Consider the following 18,311-nt stretch of genomic DNA (forward strand, 5'->3'; position numbering starts at 1 on the left):
TTTTTTGGATGCTATTGTAAAAGGAATTTTTTCCCTTATTTCTCTTTCTGTCTGTCTGTTATTTGTGTATAGAAAGGCTATTGATTTTTGGGTATTCACCTTGTATCCAGATACTCTACTGAATCTGTCAATTAAGTCTAGAAGTTTTTTGGTGGAGTTTTTTGGATCTTCAATGTAGAGTATCATATCATCAGCAAATAATGATAGTTTAACTTCTTCCTTTCCTATCTTTATTGCTTTAATTTCTTTCTCTTGTCTAATTGCTGTGGCTAATGTTTCCAGAACTATATTGAAGAGAAGTGGCGATAGTGGGCATCCTTGTCTTGTTCCTGATTTTAACATGAAGGTTTTCAGTTTTTGTTAGCTCCCAACTTCTACACTCTGAATGGTGGAACCACCAAAACTTTGCTTCACTTGACAGCCTCTTCTGGATTACAGATTCTACTTCATTTCTCCTCCTGGCTTCTTTCCTGATCAAAAGCACAACTTCTCAGCTGTGTGTTTTTCTTAAGAATTTACAAATGCTTCCAGGCAGAAAGCTATGCCAAATATTAGGTTCACTTCTGTGCTTTCTTTTGCTTTGAGATCACAGTACCTTAAGACCCTACCACATATAACTCTCTGATGCTTTCAAACAGAATTTGTGTTTTTTTAAAAATTATTTTGTTCAGCAATTCTGTTTGTTTGTGGTAGAAGAGTTGATCTGAGTAAGTTAGACAGCCACATAGAGAAATGGAACCCCTTGATACTGGTTTTCTAGTCTGCTGAGGTGATTTTAAAGCAAAATGTACCATACAAAGTCAGCTCCTCACTACACCTCAGGTCTGTCCCTGGGGCCTGCTTGTAAATGTTCCTGGTCCAAGCTCAGATATACTGAACTGTGATCTCCAGAGAAAAAGTCTGGGGTTCTGACAGGAGCTTCTACTGATGGTGTGTGTGGGAAGCCCCAACCCTTGCCTCTCAGGCCCTCCCCATGTAGTGCTAGCACCTCAGTGGGCCCTAGAAGACCCTGCAAGGAGAGAGCTTGGTGTGCTGAGGTTCAGAAGTCTGTGTACTGCCTTTACCGCTTCTGTACTGGTCTTATGTTTCCCAGCTCCATGAGTGATAGTGCCTCAGCTAAATTATTTTGTATTTCTTCCATAGACATTTTAATCAGAGATGAAAAATGATTGGTCTTTTGCCAACAGTTCAGTCTAAGAGGAAGTTATTTGGTTTTGAGAGGTTCATTAATTTGTACCAGCTTTTGTGAAGAAGGCAGAGGGATGTGGTAGAAATCTATCTGGCATTTGGGGAGCCCCCAAAACTGTCCTTTTCCCTTCCACAAATGTTAGTTTTCTTTGCAGGTTTGAGTATACCTGCCTGTCATCCTCCTAGTTAGGCTAGGAGACTGAGTGCAGTTATACACCGCACCCCACCCATCCCCTTCCTTCTCACTCTGGAGGTGGTGGCTTCTCTTATGTCCCCTCCACAGGCGATCCAAAAGCTTAGAAGAGCAGAATTCCAATAGAAATTTATCTGATAAAGGTCAGGCTTAGGGATTTCTTTTGGAAAGAAAGACTGCTTTGGCTGTTGGACGCCAGACTATGTGTGTTATCCTTTGGCAGAAAATTGATCTGCATTTTGGTCATGTCCAGAAACTTTGCCTGAGACTGAGAGTAAAGGTAGTGGCTTAATTAATCTTGTTGAAGAAGATCGTTGGGAGCTTTTAGCCAGATCTGTATTGAAAATCAAGAGCAAAGAACCCTGCAGAATGATTCAAAACATTTTGAATTTGGCCGAAAGGAAGCTCCAGTAAAATTTTGGCCTACAAAGATGGACAAGAGGAGAACTTGGTTGCTAAGAAGGAATAGGATAATAAAAAAGGAGGCCTGAGAACATCAGAAGAACCAGAAGGACTCCAGTCTTTGCAGCCTCAAAATTGCAAAGATGAAAGACATTGCTTTGAGAAGAAAGCCTCAGAGCACCATGTTCCTGAATGGTGGTGGCCTAGGGAAGTTTTCCTCAGGATTTGGTTCCAAATGCTCAGCTATTCAGGGACTAGACTCCTACAGCCAAGAGAGAAGGAAGCCTGGCTCCTGCTTCTTCTGATGGCAGACTTTGGCCTTAACCATGTGGTGCTGGTTTTAGGTGCATGTGGAATACAAGAGTCCCCAAGAGCTGGGGATTGACAGGAGTTGTGGACCAGTGGGGACCTAGTTTGGTCCACCCATCCATAGGGGGAGTTTTTGACCATATACAGCTTTTAGAGGAAGCATCCAAAGCCCACTAGGGAGGTCAAAACTACAATGAAGATGAGTTTGAACACTGGCCAGGTTTGTATACTTTTAGGTTTGCACAAGCCTGGAGCTCATGGCGGGATGGGGTTTTGTCTGTTGTTTTCTGTTACTTTGATGTGATCATCCTGCTCTGTCTGGTTTCTTGATTCTCATTTCATGGCTCTCTGTTTTTTACTTGACCTTGCTCTACCTCCTGCCTTAGTCTTGCCTCTTTGAGGATCAGTCTCCTGGTCTGCAACACATGGCCCCTCCATATGTAATAGCATTCATCCTTGCTTTACCGGTTCCTTTTCTAGCCATTGTCTTTTTGTTTGTGTTGTCCTCTTGACTACACCTTGTAGGTCTTTGCCTCATTGCCTCTGAATGTTTTATAACCAGTGTATGCTTGAGAAACTCACCTTATTTTTATATATTGTGATGCAAGAGAAGTTTTCCAGGGTTTCTGGAGTGGCCTGGCTTGGGGCTGGTCAGTGAGGATGGGCTAGTTGTTGTCAGGCCAAGGAAATATTGGCACAGCCAGTGAGTGAGGGATACTGGAGGGGCTGAGGTCCTGGGAAAGAGGCAGAGCCAGCCCTGCAGGGCCCTGTGGAGCCGGGGGAGACTTGGGCTTTTTAGGGCTAGAAGCTGACATGACAGACATTACCAGAGAGCCCAGACTCCAAGATCTGACACAGCCTGTCTGTGTGCCTGCTGAACATCAGCATTCGTGCAAAACCTGCAGCAATGGAGAGGGTGTAAGGGGCAAGTCCACCCAGAGATCACTAACAGATTGAGACCAATCTTTAGCACTCATGTCTTTCTCTCAAAGACCCCCAGGTGACATTACAGCCTTAGCCTGCACCAACAGGGTCTATGTCTCCGTGGTCCACTGTTTCCTCTAACACAAGCTTGCAGGGCTGTGGCTCTGATTCCTGGTGTGTCCTGTGCTGAGCTTCTCAATTTATGAAAGAAGCTTGATATGAAACCACATAGTCTTTTATCACAGTTCTTTTAATTATTGCATGTACCCAGCTTTATGATCCAATTACGGATAAGATTAAAGTTCATCAAACTACATTTTTTATATGAAATTTCTTCATTTCCAAAAGATCAGTGAGACATTACAGAACAAATGAAAAAGGCGCAGATTGTATGGGTTGATTTATTGTCCGCCTTCCACAAACAGCAAAACCAGCTCTGATATTTTCTTGGCATAATAGGTCCATGTATACAGTGTACTGTATATCTTTTCATTTCAGCCTTGAAAAAACGGCAATATATCTCCAGTGGGAGTCATCATTTCACTGGATGTACAGTGCTTAAGGCTCTGCAGCGCCCGACTGGTTTGTTACAGCAGATGGGTGAGAACCCACTGTTTCATGAAATTGCTTTTGAATATTTGCACAGTGACCTTTCCCCACTCTATCCCACCAACGTGCTTTAACTCTTTCTGCATAAGATGGAAAAGGCTGCACTCCTGCAAGGTCTGGCTGAAACATCTCATTGCTTATGTGAAGCCTTTCCTGATATGATCCCCATGATCAAGGCAGGTGCTCTCCTCCTAACCTTCCCTTGCAGGGAGGAAGCAGAAGGAATTAAGATTGCTCTGGGGACACTTTTAAGGACATTCGCTGGTGGGTGGTGGAGCCAATACTGATTCAGGCTGGGCGTTTGCAAACCTGCTGCCTCCCTGCCCTGGAGCATGCTGCTTGAGCCTCTGTTGTGCCCTCTGCCACCATTTTCCTTCTATTTGAGCCCGTTTTCCTCCATTCTGACTGTAGCTCCAGGTAGTCTTATGCCTGCTCCCGCCTTCAGCAGACCTTGTGCTTACTGGACCCTCAGTGGGTGAGTCAGGTTCAGTCAGAGATCCAAAAACCTCAGGAGATCCTGCCCATATGCATCTGGATCTGTTATGGGGTTTATTAGAGGGATTTGGCTTTTGATGCTGGAAGGTGAAGTCCTCAGACCAGGTATTTAGGAGGGAATGGAGATAAAGTAATAAGGAGTGTGTGCTGTAACCTATGCCCAGCCTGGATTCATGACCTCCAGTGTGGGTATCCTGAAGAGTCAGCCCCACTGTCCTTGGACCAACTTTACACACCTGACTTAGTACTGGGCAAGTTGAAGAGGACTCGGAAGATGGAGCAGCAGCCTTCCTGGCTGCCGAGGGCCAGAGTGAATGGTGGCTGCCTCTCTTCTGCCCTCAGGCATTGCCGGGAGGATCTCCCACAGGCCCTGACCTGACCAGGAATCTGCAGGAAGCAATCCTGAGAAATGTGGCTCAGCACAGCCACTCGATGACCCCAGAAAGTCACAGTGGTCCCTGTCTGTCCACCTGGCACCCACATGCCATGTCACCTGACTCTACAGATGTCACAAAGCCCATGTGACATGAGCAGACCACATGTAGACTTGCAGGCATGGCTTTTTCCAGAGTACAGAAGTCTCCTCTCTGTCCTGGGGATGTCTGCTCTGCTCCTGCTGGGCTCACAGACCTTAGATACATGTAACTTAAACACTGAGCTATGGACACACCTTGTGTAGATGATGAGGGAGTGACAGGGTTTATATGTATAAAAACTGACATTGGGATAGTAAGGAAGTGCTCATGAATAGTGTGTTTCTCAGCTGAGTGACAGCTAGTATGTTCGGCCATTACCACCTCCAAGGTGGCACACTCAATACCCTGGGTGACAGTCTAGGCCAGGAGTCAGCTTTTTGTTGTTTGATGTTTTGTTTTTGAGATAGAGTTTCTCCATGTTGCCCAGGCTGACTTCTGAGTTAGGATCCTCCTGTCTTAGCCTGATAGGATTACAGGTGTGTGCCATCAGGCTTGGCGTCATTTTTGATAAAGGGTCAATAGTGAAACTTCGGCTTAGCTAAACAATCTCTGTTTTAACTGCTCAACTGGACACTGCTATATTATAATGACACTAATTACTGAAGGGCCGTATTTGGCTCATGGGCTGTATCTGCTGGTCGTGGGTGGAAAGAATCTTCCCTTTGGAATAAGAACTCCTGGATCACCGGGTCACTGGGATGGAAAGGATTCCTTTCCTCGTGGCGAGCAAAGGGATACAGAGAAAGGAGCTGGTTTGTTCTGCAGTGAATGCTGTTGATCCCTGACTCAGATAAGAGAATTTAGCATTATCCATTTTTTCATCTGGCCTGTAAACACTAATTGAGCACCTGCTGTGTGCTGGGCACTGTCTGGGTTACACTGGTGATGAAGGTGAAGGTTGTTGGTCCTTTTCTGGACTTTGCAGTCTGCTGGGAGATACACATTAAATATCAGTCATTCTTGCAAATGGGTGCTGTGCTAGAGGCCCAGAGCTGCCTTAGTGAGGAGCTGCAGGAGGTGCTGTGAGGATGGGGCTTCTGCATAAGATCTGCAGGGTAAGAAGCTTCATTCATGCTGAGACCCGGGAGGAGCAGCCCAGGCCAGCACATGCCCAGAAAGGTGCTATTTGTGCCAGTACAGACTGGCTGGTGATGAGCGCCGTGGGGAACATGAGAGAGTGAGGAGATGGGTATGCTAGACTGCAAGGCCATGTGGGTAGCCATGGGAAGGGTGCCAAAGGGGAACAGGTGACAAGAGGGCAAGAGGCCCTTGCAACCCTTTCACGGGCCATGGGGAAGCCTGTGTCAGAAGGCAGTAGTGGTGGTGTAGTTGGAGATAGCATTGGAGGGGCTCACTGGTGGTTGGGTGGTAGGGAGGAGTCAAGGACTACTCAGGATTTGGATCATTCTGCTGTTTGTACACAGGGAAAATGGGCAGGAGATGGGTTTTTTTATGGTGGTAAGCACAGGACATAAAAATTTCAATGTTAATCATGTTAAATGTGCATTTAGGTTGCATGAAGTACATTCACATGTGGTGTGACCATCACCAACCCCCTCTTAGAACATTTTCATTGTCTGGCACTGAGCCAGTTCATTAACCAATAACACTGCGTACTCCTGCCTTGGCCCTTGGCAAGTACCGCTCCACTTCCTATCTGTATGCATTCAGTGACTCTGGGTACCTTGTATGGGTAGGATTTTGGTGACAGCATATTTCACTTAGCACCATGTCTTGGTTCTTCCACGCTGGAGAATCCTCCTCTTTTTTGAGGCTGACTGACATCCTGTTGAGCAAATGCACCACACTTTATCTTTCCGTTCACCTGTTGTGAATGCAGCTGCTATGGACATGGGTGTACAAAATGGGCTTGAGTTTTTGTGTTCCCTTCTTCCCTGCCATATATCCAGCAGTGAAATCCCAACAGCATATAGCAATTCCATATAGCAAGTTTTGACAAATCACCATATTGTTTCTCTTTTTTTTTATCATCATTGAGTTTATTGGTACTTTTTAGGTATGCAGTACAGTTACATTCATTGTTGGGATCTTGTACCTTTACATGACAGATCTTGGTTCTCATTTTTTCCTCCTACCCCTGCCCTCCCTTCACCCCCTCCACCCTTCCTTTTTTACAAAAACTTGTTTCCATATTTTCAATTTCTCATATTTTTTTCTTTTCCCTTATTTCCTTTCCCCTGCTCTTCCCACTTCCCCTACACCTTTAGCCCTTTTCTTCCTATTTCACATTGTCAGTTATACCATTTGGATCTTCTTATGCCATATTGTTTCTCGCAGCAACTGTACCATTTTGCATTCCCACCACCAATGCACACGTTTTCTAATTGTTTTACTCCCTTGCTAACACTTTTTCTATTTTTTGAAACAACCATTTTAATGAGTGTGAAATGGTTTCTCCTTGTGGTTTTGATTTTCATGAAATAAAACTGAAAGTTTCAGCATGTTGTGTTGATGTCTTGGTTAATTTTCTCATTGCTGAGATGAAATACCCAACACTCACAAGTTAAGGGAGGAAAGATTCATTTAGCTCACAGTTTGTAGAGGTTTCAGTTCACCCTCTAAGGGAGGGTGGTATGGCAGAGGGGCATGGCAGAGGAGAAACAGTCCATGGCATAGCAGACAGAAGGCAGCAAGTACGTGACAAGTGACAACACTAGCCCACTCTCTGTCTTCTATATTTATCCATGCTATCTGCCCTTAGGGGTGGATAACACTCATGGCTAAGGTGGGGCACCCTTTATTCTTCCCAGAACTATTCCAAACCAATCACATACCCTTGATCCTAGCATCACATACCTTTGAAAAGCCCCATGTATGACTGCATGAGGCTTTCAGGGACATCTAGACACAAGCCATGACTGTCTTCATGAGCCATCCCAGTGGAGGAGTCAGAGGCTAAAATTGAGGGGTCAGAAGTGAATACAGAGTCCCTGGCTCAGAGGCAATTGTTGAACCATGGCCTGGAGGAAGTGACAAGAGTTAAAAGGGACTTAAGGATGGATCCTGTGGGAACTGACCAAAGGGTGAAGTGCAGGAAGGGAGGAAGTAGCCAGCTAGGGCTTGAGAGCCAGGGCTGTCTGGGGAGAGCAGAGAGCCAGCTGCCCTGGCACAGGCAGGAAGCTGGTCCCAGAAGGACAAGTGTGCCTGTGTCAGGCTGTGAGCCAGGTGAGAAGCCTGGTCACCCAGACCAGGGTTCTGAGGAGCTGGGCTCCAGCACACATACTGTGGGGCATGAATTGTACTGCAGGGTTTTTTTTCTCTGGCCATTGAGGTTGTGGCTTCTTAAAGCACATCCAGTTTGGCTTCCAAGGGGCAGGGGTGGAACTGGCAGAAGCCACTTGGTCCTCTCCAGTTATTGGTGAAGGAAGGCAGTCCTGCCATAAGGTAATGTATTAGCCTGCTACAGCCTCCCCCAGCTACAGAGTCAGCATAGCCATCAGGTCTAATAGAGATGAGCTCCTGCAAATGGGAATGAGTTCATTGGCTCTGCAACCATCCTGATATTTAGAAATATAGGTCATTTAAGGCTCAGGTGTAACAGAAAACATCTAACATGGCTTATAAGACACAGCAATTTGTTTTTCAGATCTAATAAGAATGTTGCAGAAGCCCATTCAGGATCAGTGCAGCTGCCTAAGGAGAAACCAAGAGTCCAGGTTTCCTTGGGCTCTGCTTTGCCACTCTTTACTCGTGGGTTTTATTTTCATGGTCACAGGATGGCTGCTTTGCCTCCAGTAATCACTTCCACATTCCAGGTAGGAGGAAGAAGTTAGAAAGGCAAAAGCATAAGTATATGCCAGCCGAGTCACTTTCGTTTTCCACAAAATGGACTCCTTTTTAATTTCGTAGGCTAGCTGGGTGTGCCTAGCCTTCTCTAACTACAATGAAATTGGGGAGGCATTTTACTAAGCTCAACAAGGCAGTGTCCTGCTATTGGGCAGAAGGACAGGGTGGATGTTTGCCAAGCCAAATGTGACATCTTCAGCTGGCAGGGTCAGGCAGGGGAAAGGAAGAACTGAGAAGGAGCAAGCCGTGGGGACCCCAGCATGCTCGGTGGAAAGCTGAACTTCTGGAGTTCCTTAATGGTTTGGGGACTGTTTCCTCCTCTTCCTGGAGAGGAACAGGGAGGCCTTCAGAGAGCTCACCTCACCCCTCTATCCTCTTTGGGCCCCAGCTGCTAGGATGGCATCCTGACACTAGGCAGCTCTGGTGTCTGCTCTGGGTGCTGGTTCTGTGGTGGCCTCCAGCTGAGGAGCTGGGCTGGTATAAACACACAGAAGGCACTGGGATGTGGGAAGGCCCCTCTAGGGTGGAGCAGTGGGACATGTGGGTTGGGTGTTTGAAGCCAATTTGTGGATGGGCCAGGTGATCCTCAGAGCCCTGATAGTGCCATGCAGGTCCCTGCCAGCTGGACTCTGTCTCCAGCCAGGAAAGGGGCAGGGTTAGGTGAAGGGTCCTGGAGGCAGCTGAGGCAGAGTAGCCTGAGCATCTGTCTCCCTCCCTCCACCTGGGGCTTTCTGTCTCCCCTGCAGTTTCAAAAGCCTTTCAAAGGAGTGACAGGCTAGTTGTGGCTCCATGGTGGGTGCTGACTCAGCACATGAGGGTCCCCAGCAAAACACAAGCTAGATAGCTGATGTTACTGCATGCATGTTGAGCTCTATTCTGGATTCATTCCAGGACCATGGTCTTGGCAGCATTGTGGTGTGACCAAGGAGACAGAGTCCCCGAGCAGGTATGCTCAGCAGGAGGAGTGGTGATGAGGAGCAGGTGGAGAAGCCAGCAAGAAGCAGCAGGGAGGAGAGCAGGGGAGGCATCTGGGTAGGGATGGGGAGTACCCAGCCTGAGAGAGTGCCTCGGTGGGCAGGAGAGGAGTCCTGCAGATTTCTGCCAGCTAATACAGGTCCTACTGTGGACTGTGCTTGTGCACAATGGGGAGGAGTGGGTAACAGGGACCACCTGTCACTCCTGTCACTAACACAGAGCACCTGGAACCCTCTTTGGGTGTTGTGGAAGGAATTGGTAAGTAACAGAGAGGTGCAGAATGGAGGTAAAATAACAAAAAGTTTTATTGATGAGGTTTAATCTCACCTAAAAGCAGTGCCAGGTTGACAAAATAAATCTTTTTCTTATTTCCATTCTACAACCTCTCTGTGTGTCTCTTACCAATTCTTTCCACAACATTTGGGTGTTGGCCAGGAATTGCAGAAAGAGGCCACACAAAAGCTCCACAGCTCAGGGAGGGATCTTTAAGAATAAACACCCCCTCCCTTTTTCTTGGTGCACAGATGAGGCTACCAATTGCTCTTGTAGCTTGCTCCGCTCACTCTCCTAACCCTGCCTCTCATACACACAGTCACAAGAAGTTAACACATTCCCTCCCTGAGGGCCCCTTACAAAGTACAATACAAAGCGCAATAACAAATGGAGAATATACAAATGAAACCCTCACAAATGAGGGCCGATTCTGGCACTGCTTTTAGGTGTGATTGACCCTCGTCAGCAAAATAAACGTTTTGTTATTTTACTTCCATTCTGTGCCTGTCTGTGAGTGTCAATTACCAGTTCCTTCCATAACATGGGGAGATGGGCAGAGGCCAAATAGGGCATCCTGGACCTCAGGACACTGTGCAGGTCCTCATAAAGGAATTGCCAGGAGCTTCATACACACACACACACACACACACACACACACACACACACAGCTATGCACACAGGAGCATGCTATAAATTGGTCCTATCCTCAAGTGCTGAACATGAATTTGAAATGATGGAAGAGACCAGAAAGCCAAGATGATTCAAATGCTTTGTCTTTTTGTATACATTTTTAATAAAGTGCTGGGAACCTCAATCCAATATTCTTTGTGAGCAAATTGAATTTTGTTTTGTACTTTTTAAAGAGATACTAAGTCTGTGGAACTGAAACAGATGTCTTCAGAGACCAGGTCTATCAGTCACTCTAGCAGACAGTAGAGCCCTTGGGAGACAGGGCACCTGGAGTTGTGCCATTCTGGGGTGTCTTCCTGTTTCCAGAGTGGACGGGGTGCATTTTGCTAATATGGTGGCAGTTGTAGGCCATGTAAGCAAATTCAGCTTCTGCAGGGCCAGTTATCCTGGAGGTTCCTAAATGGCTTTGCAGGCAAGAAGGGGCCTCTGTTTCTGATGCATGGCCTCAAGAAAAGGTGAAAATCCCTCCTGGGAGTTGATGTGTGGCTTGGAGCCCTGCCACACAGGAGTTTCTTCACACAGGTATACGTGAATCACATGCCCCTGGGGAACTCCTTAGTCATTCCCTCATCTGTCAGCCAAGAGATCATCTTCTCAGGGCTGCTGTAGGGTTAATTAAGGAGATTTCAGTGAGAAAATAGCCCTCAAGGCCAACGCTCAGTGACCTGTGTGTGAGGTATGTTCCTGAACATTTCAGAGTTACATGCGTGTATGTGAACAAATGCATGCATGAACACACAGGCGTGCTGAGATTCCCAAGCAGAAACCAGTTTTAGATGGCTTATTGTTGTCTGCATTGGATTGGAACAGAGCCAGGCTGAGTTGGACTAGAAGGTAAATGACTCCCATCACCCAGGAAATGCCTGCCTCTGCCCTGGGTGGCTTCCTGCTTGCCTTCAGGTATCTTTGATTGCCAGCTCCTCCTTTGCAGCCCTGTTACCTCCTAGCAGTCAGGGTAAAGTACTTTGTCTTTCATAAGCCTCGTGATGGCCCAGTTCAAGCCTGTCTCCCTCCCCAGCCTCATTTCCCTTTCACCAGCCCCCAATAATATATGCACACTGTGCACACAGAGAGCCAAGGTCTTTCCTGCCCCAGAGCCTTTACACATGCTAATCAAACTGCTTTGAAAACCTCCTTGACACTCCTCATCTTCATTGCCTTGAACTCAGATTACTGTCTGGAAATCTCATCTGTTCTTGTGCTGCTTTAAGTTGGGCATCTGAGCTCCAAGAGGGCTGGGCTGTGTGTCCTGCTCACTGCTGTCCCCACATTATCTGTGACAGGGTTTGTATAGCATATGGAAGAAATAGGCCTGAATGCATGGACCCTCCAGCTCCTTGGACTCTACTTCCTCCTGGAGTCTGCACTTGCAATCCAAACCTACCCGGAATTCAGTCTTTGCTTGTGAGATACAGCTTTGCAGTGTTGCTTTCTCACCTGAAGCAGGCGCTGCTGGTCCTGAGCCTACAGGCCTGAGGCCCAGCAGGGGTGTCCATGGTTCAGCTCTCGGCCTTTGTCCACTGCAGGCTGTGAAGACAGGAGTCCAACTGCCCTTTGCCACATCATCCTGGCTGCAGGGCTGGTGAGTGACTCACCCAACTCCCTCAGGTCTGAGTGGGGTGTCCTAAGGGCTGCCCCATAGGGCTGAGCTCCTGCACTGGGGTCAATGCTACTGCTGCTAGCCTCTCTTCCCTGTCCCCCTTTATGCTCCAGATAAATTAGGTGATGCTGAGTCTGCTGCTGGGTGAATGCAAACTGTTTCATGTGTGACAGTCAGGTGTTGAGTGATGGGCCTTGGATACTATAGTTCCATGAGATCACTTGGAGCTGAAAATTCCTCTTAGTGATGTTGTAATGTCATGTCATGGTGTGAAGCTCATCTGGGTCACCCTGTGGGTGCAAACAAGTGTACTTCTTCACCAGTCATTTACAAGTGCACTACACACAATTGTGTGTAGTAACAATAATGGTAGTATAAATGACCTTGTTACTGGTTTGTGTTTACTATAGTGTACTTTTCATCATACTGTTCTGAGTGCTGCTTCTACTCATTACCAGGAGGTTCACTGCAGAGCAGTCTGCTGTGAGGCTGGTAGGAGTCTTGTGCCATGCCTGGATGCCACATCCCTGATTGCAGAATTGTCCTTGTGCCTTCTCTCATCTCATGCTGTGCTGTTCAGTGTGGCCCAGGTGTGTGGCCAGCTGTCCCTCTGTCTGTGTCCCTGTAGTCTGTGGAGTTCACACAGAGATGGAATCCCCTAATCACACAGTCCTTGGAACATGTCCCTGTTGTAAGTGTCCTGTAACTGTGCCCCACCATAGTTATGGATACTACACTCCATAGTTATGATCACTACACAGTAAACTCTGATAAATGCCTCTGCTCATGTTTCACAGATCCTCTGATAAACTCTGAGGTAAATATTCTGGTCTTCATTTTACAGAGGAGGAAGTGGAGTCACATCAGGGAGGTAAAGCACTGTGTCTTCATGCCAGACTCTGTCCTTTCCGTACCTAGGACCCACTTGTCATGCAAACTTTGTACCAAGTGAGTAGCTGTGTAGACAAGAGCCGATCACAAGCCCTGCACTCTAAAGGGTGTCCTCGAGCCCTGGGACACTCCACACTTGGAGAAGAGTGTTCAGTGATAGGCTCACACACATCCCGAGACCCAGACCCACAAGTGCCAGTGGGAGCAAACATAGGCCACATGTGCAGAAACGTGTGCTGTAGTTTCCTGTCTAACCACAGGCATTACATCTGGTGTGTCTTCTGCTCAGCACCTCACAGCCAGCTGACAGTGCCAGGAGCTTCCCAGGTTTCCTGGCTGAGCTGCCTGCATTTAAAAGCTTAGACACCTGAACCAGCCAGAACCAGACCCTGTCAGCTAGGAAGGGCCACCAGCCAGCCACAGAGCCCTCTGCTTGTGATGCTTGAATAACTAAAGACTGGCTTCTCAAAGTGGGAAGATGAAGAGGTTTTCCTTTTTATGGTTTGAGGTTTAAAATGATAATGTAGAACTAGCAGTCTCTATGATAAACACTTAAATGTTTGGCTGCTGGTATTTTTGGACCGAACTCCTTGCATTAAATGGAGTTGTTATGCTGTGATGAGCTATGTGCCTAGCCAAGAACAGTACCTATGCTGCACTTGCTGCCGATCTGTGGACACCAGGGGCAGGGCATGTTTTCCACAGAATGGTGCATGGGCTGGAGCACCCAAAGGCAGGGCTGTAGCTCAAGAATCCTGGGGTTGGCTGGGTCCTGAGGCTGTGATCCCCTTTGCTAAAAAACAGACAGATCTGTTGGAATGCAGTAGTCCAACAAGGGTGGCACTGGATGATCTGCTCTTTCCATGGAGGGATTCCAGAGAATTGGACTTTACATCATGCAGTCTGTTAGAAGGTGAATGTTGAGACCACTCTGCAGGACATCTTAATCTGAGGGTTGTTACGGGATGATGCATTTAGTCCTGGCATGGTTTAGTGCAGTGGTGGTGAACATGTCAGCATGTCAGCCAAGTCACTGCAGCAGCCAAGCATTGGATATTCAGGTTTAATTGCAGTGTTGGCACTTTGTGATAAGTAAGTGAATTTTTTTTCATTTGCAGTTTGGGCGCTTGTCTCTAGAAGTTTTTCCATGTCTGGCTTAGAGGACACCAGATGGTGGATCCCACCAAAGATGTGTGTGGTGGGTTGTGAGGATGGCTAGCTGGAAATCAATCCTGGGAGGGCGAAGCCCTCTGAATGTGACATTAGATTTATGATATTATGTTTCTAGATAGTCAGCATCCTGAGTAATTTAAGAAACTTAATTTTTTCATCCAAAATACCTTCCTCAGCACCCTTATAATGATTAGAACTAAGAGAAATCAAGATTAGCAAATTAAGGTAAAAGAGGATGTTTCATAAGTGAGGCAAGATGATCTGGTAGAGAAATTAGGTGCATCCTCCTTTCTCTCAAGGGGCTGGCAAAAGTCTGGCTCTTCTGGTGGCCTGATGGATCCTCCTTAACTCTAAGAGAAGAGGATTTTTTTAAAAAATTAGTTTTATTAATATAGTTTACATATGAAAAGTGTATCAAAAGTACAATTTGATGAGCTTTGACAAAGGTATACAGCTATATAACCACTGTAATCATGGCACAGAAAGAAATCTCTGTGCTCTTTTGCTGCCAGTTTCCTCTCCTCATTGGCAGCTAGATTGCTGATATGCTTCCTTTGCCCCGTGTAGCTTCATATAAATGATTCCATTGGACTGATTTGGTGGTGTCTGATTTCCTTAATTTAGCATGATCTCTTGGGAGCCATACATGGGCCTCCATACATCAGCAGTTCCCCCTTCTGGTGGCTGAGTAGTATTCTATTTTTGGGTTTCCTGTGTGACTTTGTTTCCCTGACTCCAGAGTATGTACCCAGGAACAGGAATACTGAATTGTAGAGTAAGTACAATGAGAAAATGTTCTATGAGAAACTGTCAACCTTTTCTGAAATGGATCTACTATTTCACGCTGGCACCAACAATGTGTGACTTCTAGCAGTCCTACATCCTTGTCAACACTTGGTTTTGTCTGTCTTTGATTTTAGCCATTCTGATGAACAAGTACGATATCTCAGTGTGGTTTTAATTTGCATTTTCCTAAACACAGAATGTATTGAGCACCTTTCATGGACTTTCCTATACTTGTTTATCTTGGGTGAGGTGGCTATTCAAATTACTTGTCTCCTTTTGAAAAATTGGAGTTATCTTATTTAGGCGAAAGAGTTCTTTAAATATCCTTAGCTATAAGTCCTTTATTAGATGTGTATTTTGAAAATATTTTCTCTTGGCCTTTACTTGCTTATTCAGTGTTCTTAGAAGTATTTTGTACTGAGAGGTGTTTATGTTGTTTCCATTATGTTTTGTACTATCCTATAAAGATTCTCTGCTTTACTTCACTTGCTGAGCCATACGCACTGGATCAGAGGAAAAGGGGCAGGAGGAGCCACGTTGGCCTCAGGCATCAGAAGAAGCACTTGAAGTGAGAATGGGGAGAGTATCTTCCCACTCTGAGGTGCCAGAACCACAAGAAGACAGATATGCTCACTGCTCCACGCCTGGCCCAAGTTAATTAATGAATGACCTCTACTCCCAGTGCATGGTGGGAGTCAGCTCTATCCTTCTGGGACAAAGCCTGGATTGTAAAGAGGGCATTCTGAATATTGTTCTGAGGTGCAGCAAGCTCTTTCTAAGGAAAAATCTTTTGTAGTCCCTAGAGGACATACCTCAATGGTGCGGTTCATTTGCATATGTCAGATATGATATTTCTTTTGTAAATATTGTTCTTTTGTGGCCAAAAGAAAGATTTGAGTTTAATTCAGATTCTACCATTTGCCAGCTTAGTAACCTCTTGGAAATTATTTTTTTTCATCTGTAGAATGGAGACAATAACTTCCTAGTGATTGTTGAAGGATTAAAAAAGATGATTTATGTAAGACCTAGCTCTAAGTAAATGATGTATGCAAAGCTTAGCACTATTGCTCATAAATTATGGCTATTTTGATCTCATTCTATATCTATATCTATATCTATATATGTATATGTAGATATAGATATATATATATAGATATATATACATACATACATACATATAACCATCTAAAATTGGTTTGGGAAGTTCACACTGAACTGGGCATGAGGTTGAGCTGTTAATTAGTGCATGGATTTCTGTGAGCAGACCAGTAACATTTACTGTATTATATATGTATTTATTTCTTTGAGCTACCAATCCTAACATTTTTTCTCTTCTTTCCCTTTTTTGGTGCCTGCTCCATTGTTCACCTAAGTTTTAGTTTAACCTGCTACACGGAATCCAAGTGTTAGCTCAGTGGAAATTGCTGAGAAAAATTGAGAGAAAAAGATAAACTCCCACTAGCTTGGTTGTAGCCCACAGCCGTGGAGTGGTGAAAGCCACCAGAGGGAGCCACTTTGGCACAATGGTGGCCTCATGTCTGTTGCTCAGGAGCTGTATACCATGCTAGCTTCTTAGTCCTGTGGGTCCCCAGACCAGCCCCACTCTCCCCTGGGCCTTCCCTTGTATCAGATCTGATTCCTGGTTATCACTTGGGAGGCTCCAGCCCTCTGCTCACCTGGGTCAATCTCTTACATGAACTGCCAAGCATAGCTGGGCCGCTCTGTGGTTCTCTGGCTGGAGGCTGGGGGATGGTGCTGATACCTAATCCATAAAGACCCTGCTCTGGGTAGACTGGCATCATCCCAAAGTGAACTCCAGCCTGTGATCCAAAAGAGAGGATCATCATCATGGAGTGCGGTGAGATCAGAGAGGAACACAGATTTTACAGAAAGAAGACTCAGGTCTAAAGAGAGGAGTGAGTGCTTGGGTGAGGCCTTTGGATCCAAAAGTGTTTCTTTTCACTCAGATTCTAGCCATGCTGGCTTCTAGAGCAAGGCTGGAGGCGTTGTGCTCAGATCTCTATACAGGGCTGGAGCCTCAAGGCTCCAGAGCGGCCGTGGGGTCCTCTGGAAGCCATGCTCCACCTGAGACCACACGCTGGGTTAGGGCCTCACTCCATCTCTTCTGAGACTAATTCCTCAGTAACCCTATGGACCTGAATCCCTGCCTCAGGCTCTGCCTCTAGGGAGAGACCTGAGAAATCTCCTTCCAAACTCGCTCCCCATGTTTCCCTCTCCTATAGAGCCTCTCCAAGGCTGTTCCTCTGCCTAAAGTCACCCTGTTCTCCCTCACTGCCATGTAGTTAATGTCCACCTGTCTTTCAAGTCCCAGACATGCAGCTTCCAGGGTACCAACTTTCTGGACTTTTTCAGCAAGGTCACCCTCCCTCAGACCTCAGCTGCACCATGCCTCTCTCTAGTGAATCAGGTATTTGGTGAGCACATGACTTCCCTGTTTCAGTGCATGTCTGTTGGTATCAGATGCTCACCACAGTATTCTCAGTGCTGCCCTTGGTGCTGGGACATGGTGGGAAGGGACTAAAAGCAAGAGAGAAAGCAAAATATGAGCAAGGCAGGAGGGTCCAACACTGCACGGGAGTGGGGGCGCATGTTGACACAACTAGCCTAGAGGCCCCTGAAATCTGGGTGGGGTCTGGATAGTCCTGGAGTGATGGACACAGACCTAAGCCACTGTGTGAGGGAAATGTAGGAAACTCAAGAGCCCAGGATGTAGGTGGCCAAGAACAGGCCACCAGGAGGGCTTTACCTTCTATAGAGACAGATTTGCTCTAGGAGTGTGGGTCTCCCTTTCCTACTTGCCATTTCACCAGCACAACCCTGAAAGCTATTGACCAGAGTTACCAGGGAAGATGGGATGATTGGCTTTGTGGCACTCTAGTGGTGTGGGTACTTGGAACCCCCATGCCACCCTGGTGTGTCCTTTTTTCCAGTGTGACACCCCACTGTGCTGCCAGGAAGTGGCAGCTGTGAAGCCTAAGAAGCCACGCGCTCTGGGTAGCCCTTCACAACTGTGTCTCATAGTGGCCAGTGGCCAGTCTCACAGCACAAGAGTGCAGATGCCCTTGAGAAGCATTCAAGGTCCAGAAAAGGAGGAAACCACGACTGAGGCTGATGTGCACTCATCAGCTGTCATGGAGTCTGATTGGCATTTCAGAGGCAGGACTTGGGATCATTCCAGCTCTGCCATACTGAGACTGTCACACCTGTGTTAGTGTTGAATGGAAAGACTTCTAAACTCACAGACCAGGTTAACAAGTTCACCACCCCTTGTGTATCATGTGACAAAAATACCCGCATAGAATTTCAGTCCTCTGCCCCAACACTCCTGTGATGGGGACCTCCCTGATCCTGTGACAGCCAGTGTCATCTTTGGATAACTCTTCAACCAGTGTTTTTGTCAAGCTGTAATTTTAAAAACGAGATCTCCCTTCATATTAAAGAGTCCCTTAGCTCCGTGCTTTCTTCCCTGTCATTTTTTTTTTTTTTTTTTTTTTTTTCC

At 46.3% G+C, this 18,311-nt stretch overlaps 1 protein-coding gene across 5 annotated transcripts in view; it reads left to right on the forward strand.

Moving 5' to 3' along the window:
• Window positions 1-18,311, forward strand: part of LOC104860137 (methenyltetrahydrofolate synthetase) — a 237,217-nt gene that overhangs the window by 45,235 nt on the left and 173,671 nt on the right. Inside the window, exon 3 of one of the 5 annotated variants that reach the window (XM_033761136.1) lies at window positions 15,259-15,588. The exons of 3 other annotated variants lie outside the window; for them this stretch is intronic. In XM_033761136.1, the coding sequence (XP_033617027.1) occupies window positions 15,259-15,363 (105 nt within the window). In that variant the 3' untranslated portion in view covers window positions 15,364-15,588. Of the gene's footprint in view, window positions 1-3,514; window positions 5,025-15,258; window positions 15,589-18,311 lie in introns of those variants that run through there. One more of the 5 variants, XM_033761137.1, reaches the window with a different exon arrangement.

Source organism: Fukomys damarensis, unplaced genomic scaffold (assembly GCF_012274545.1).
Source record: "Fukomys damarensis isolate Sample0158 unplaced genomic scaffold, DMR_v1.0_HiC HiC_scaffold_7, whole genome shotgun sequence".
NCBI lineage: Eukaryota > Metazoa > Chordata > Mammalia > Rodentia > Bathyergidae > Fukomys > Fukomys damarensis.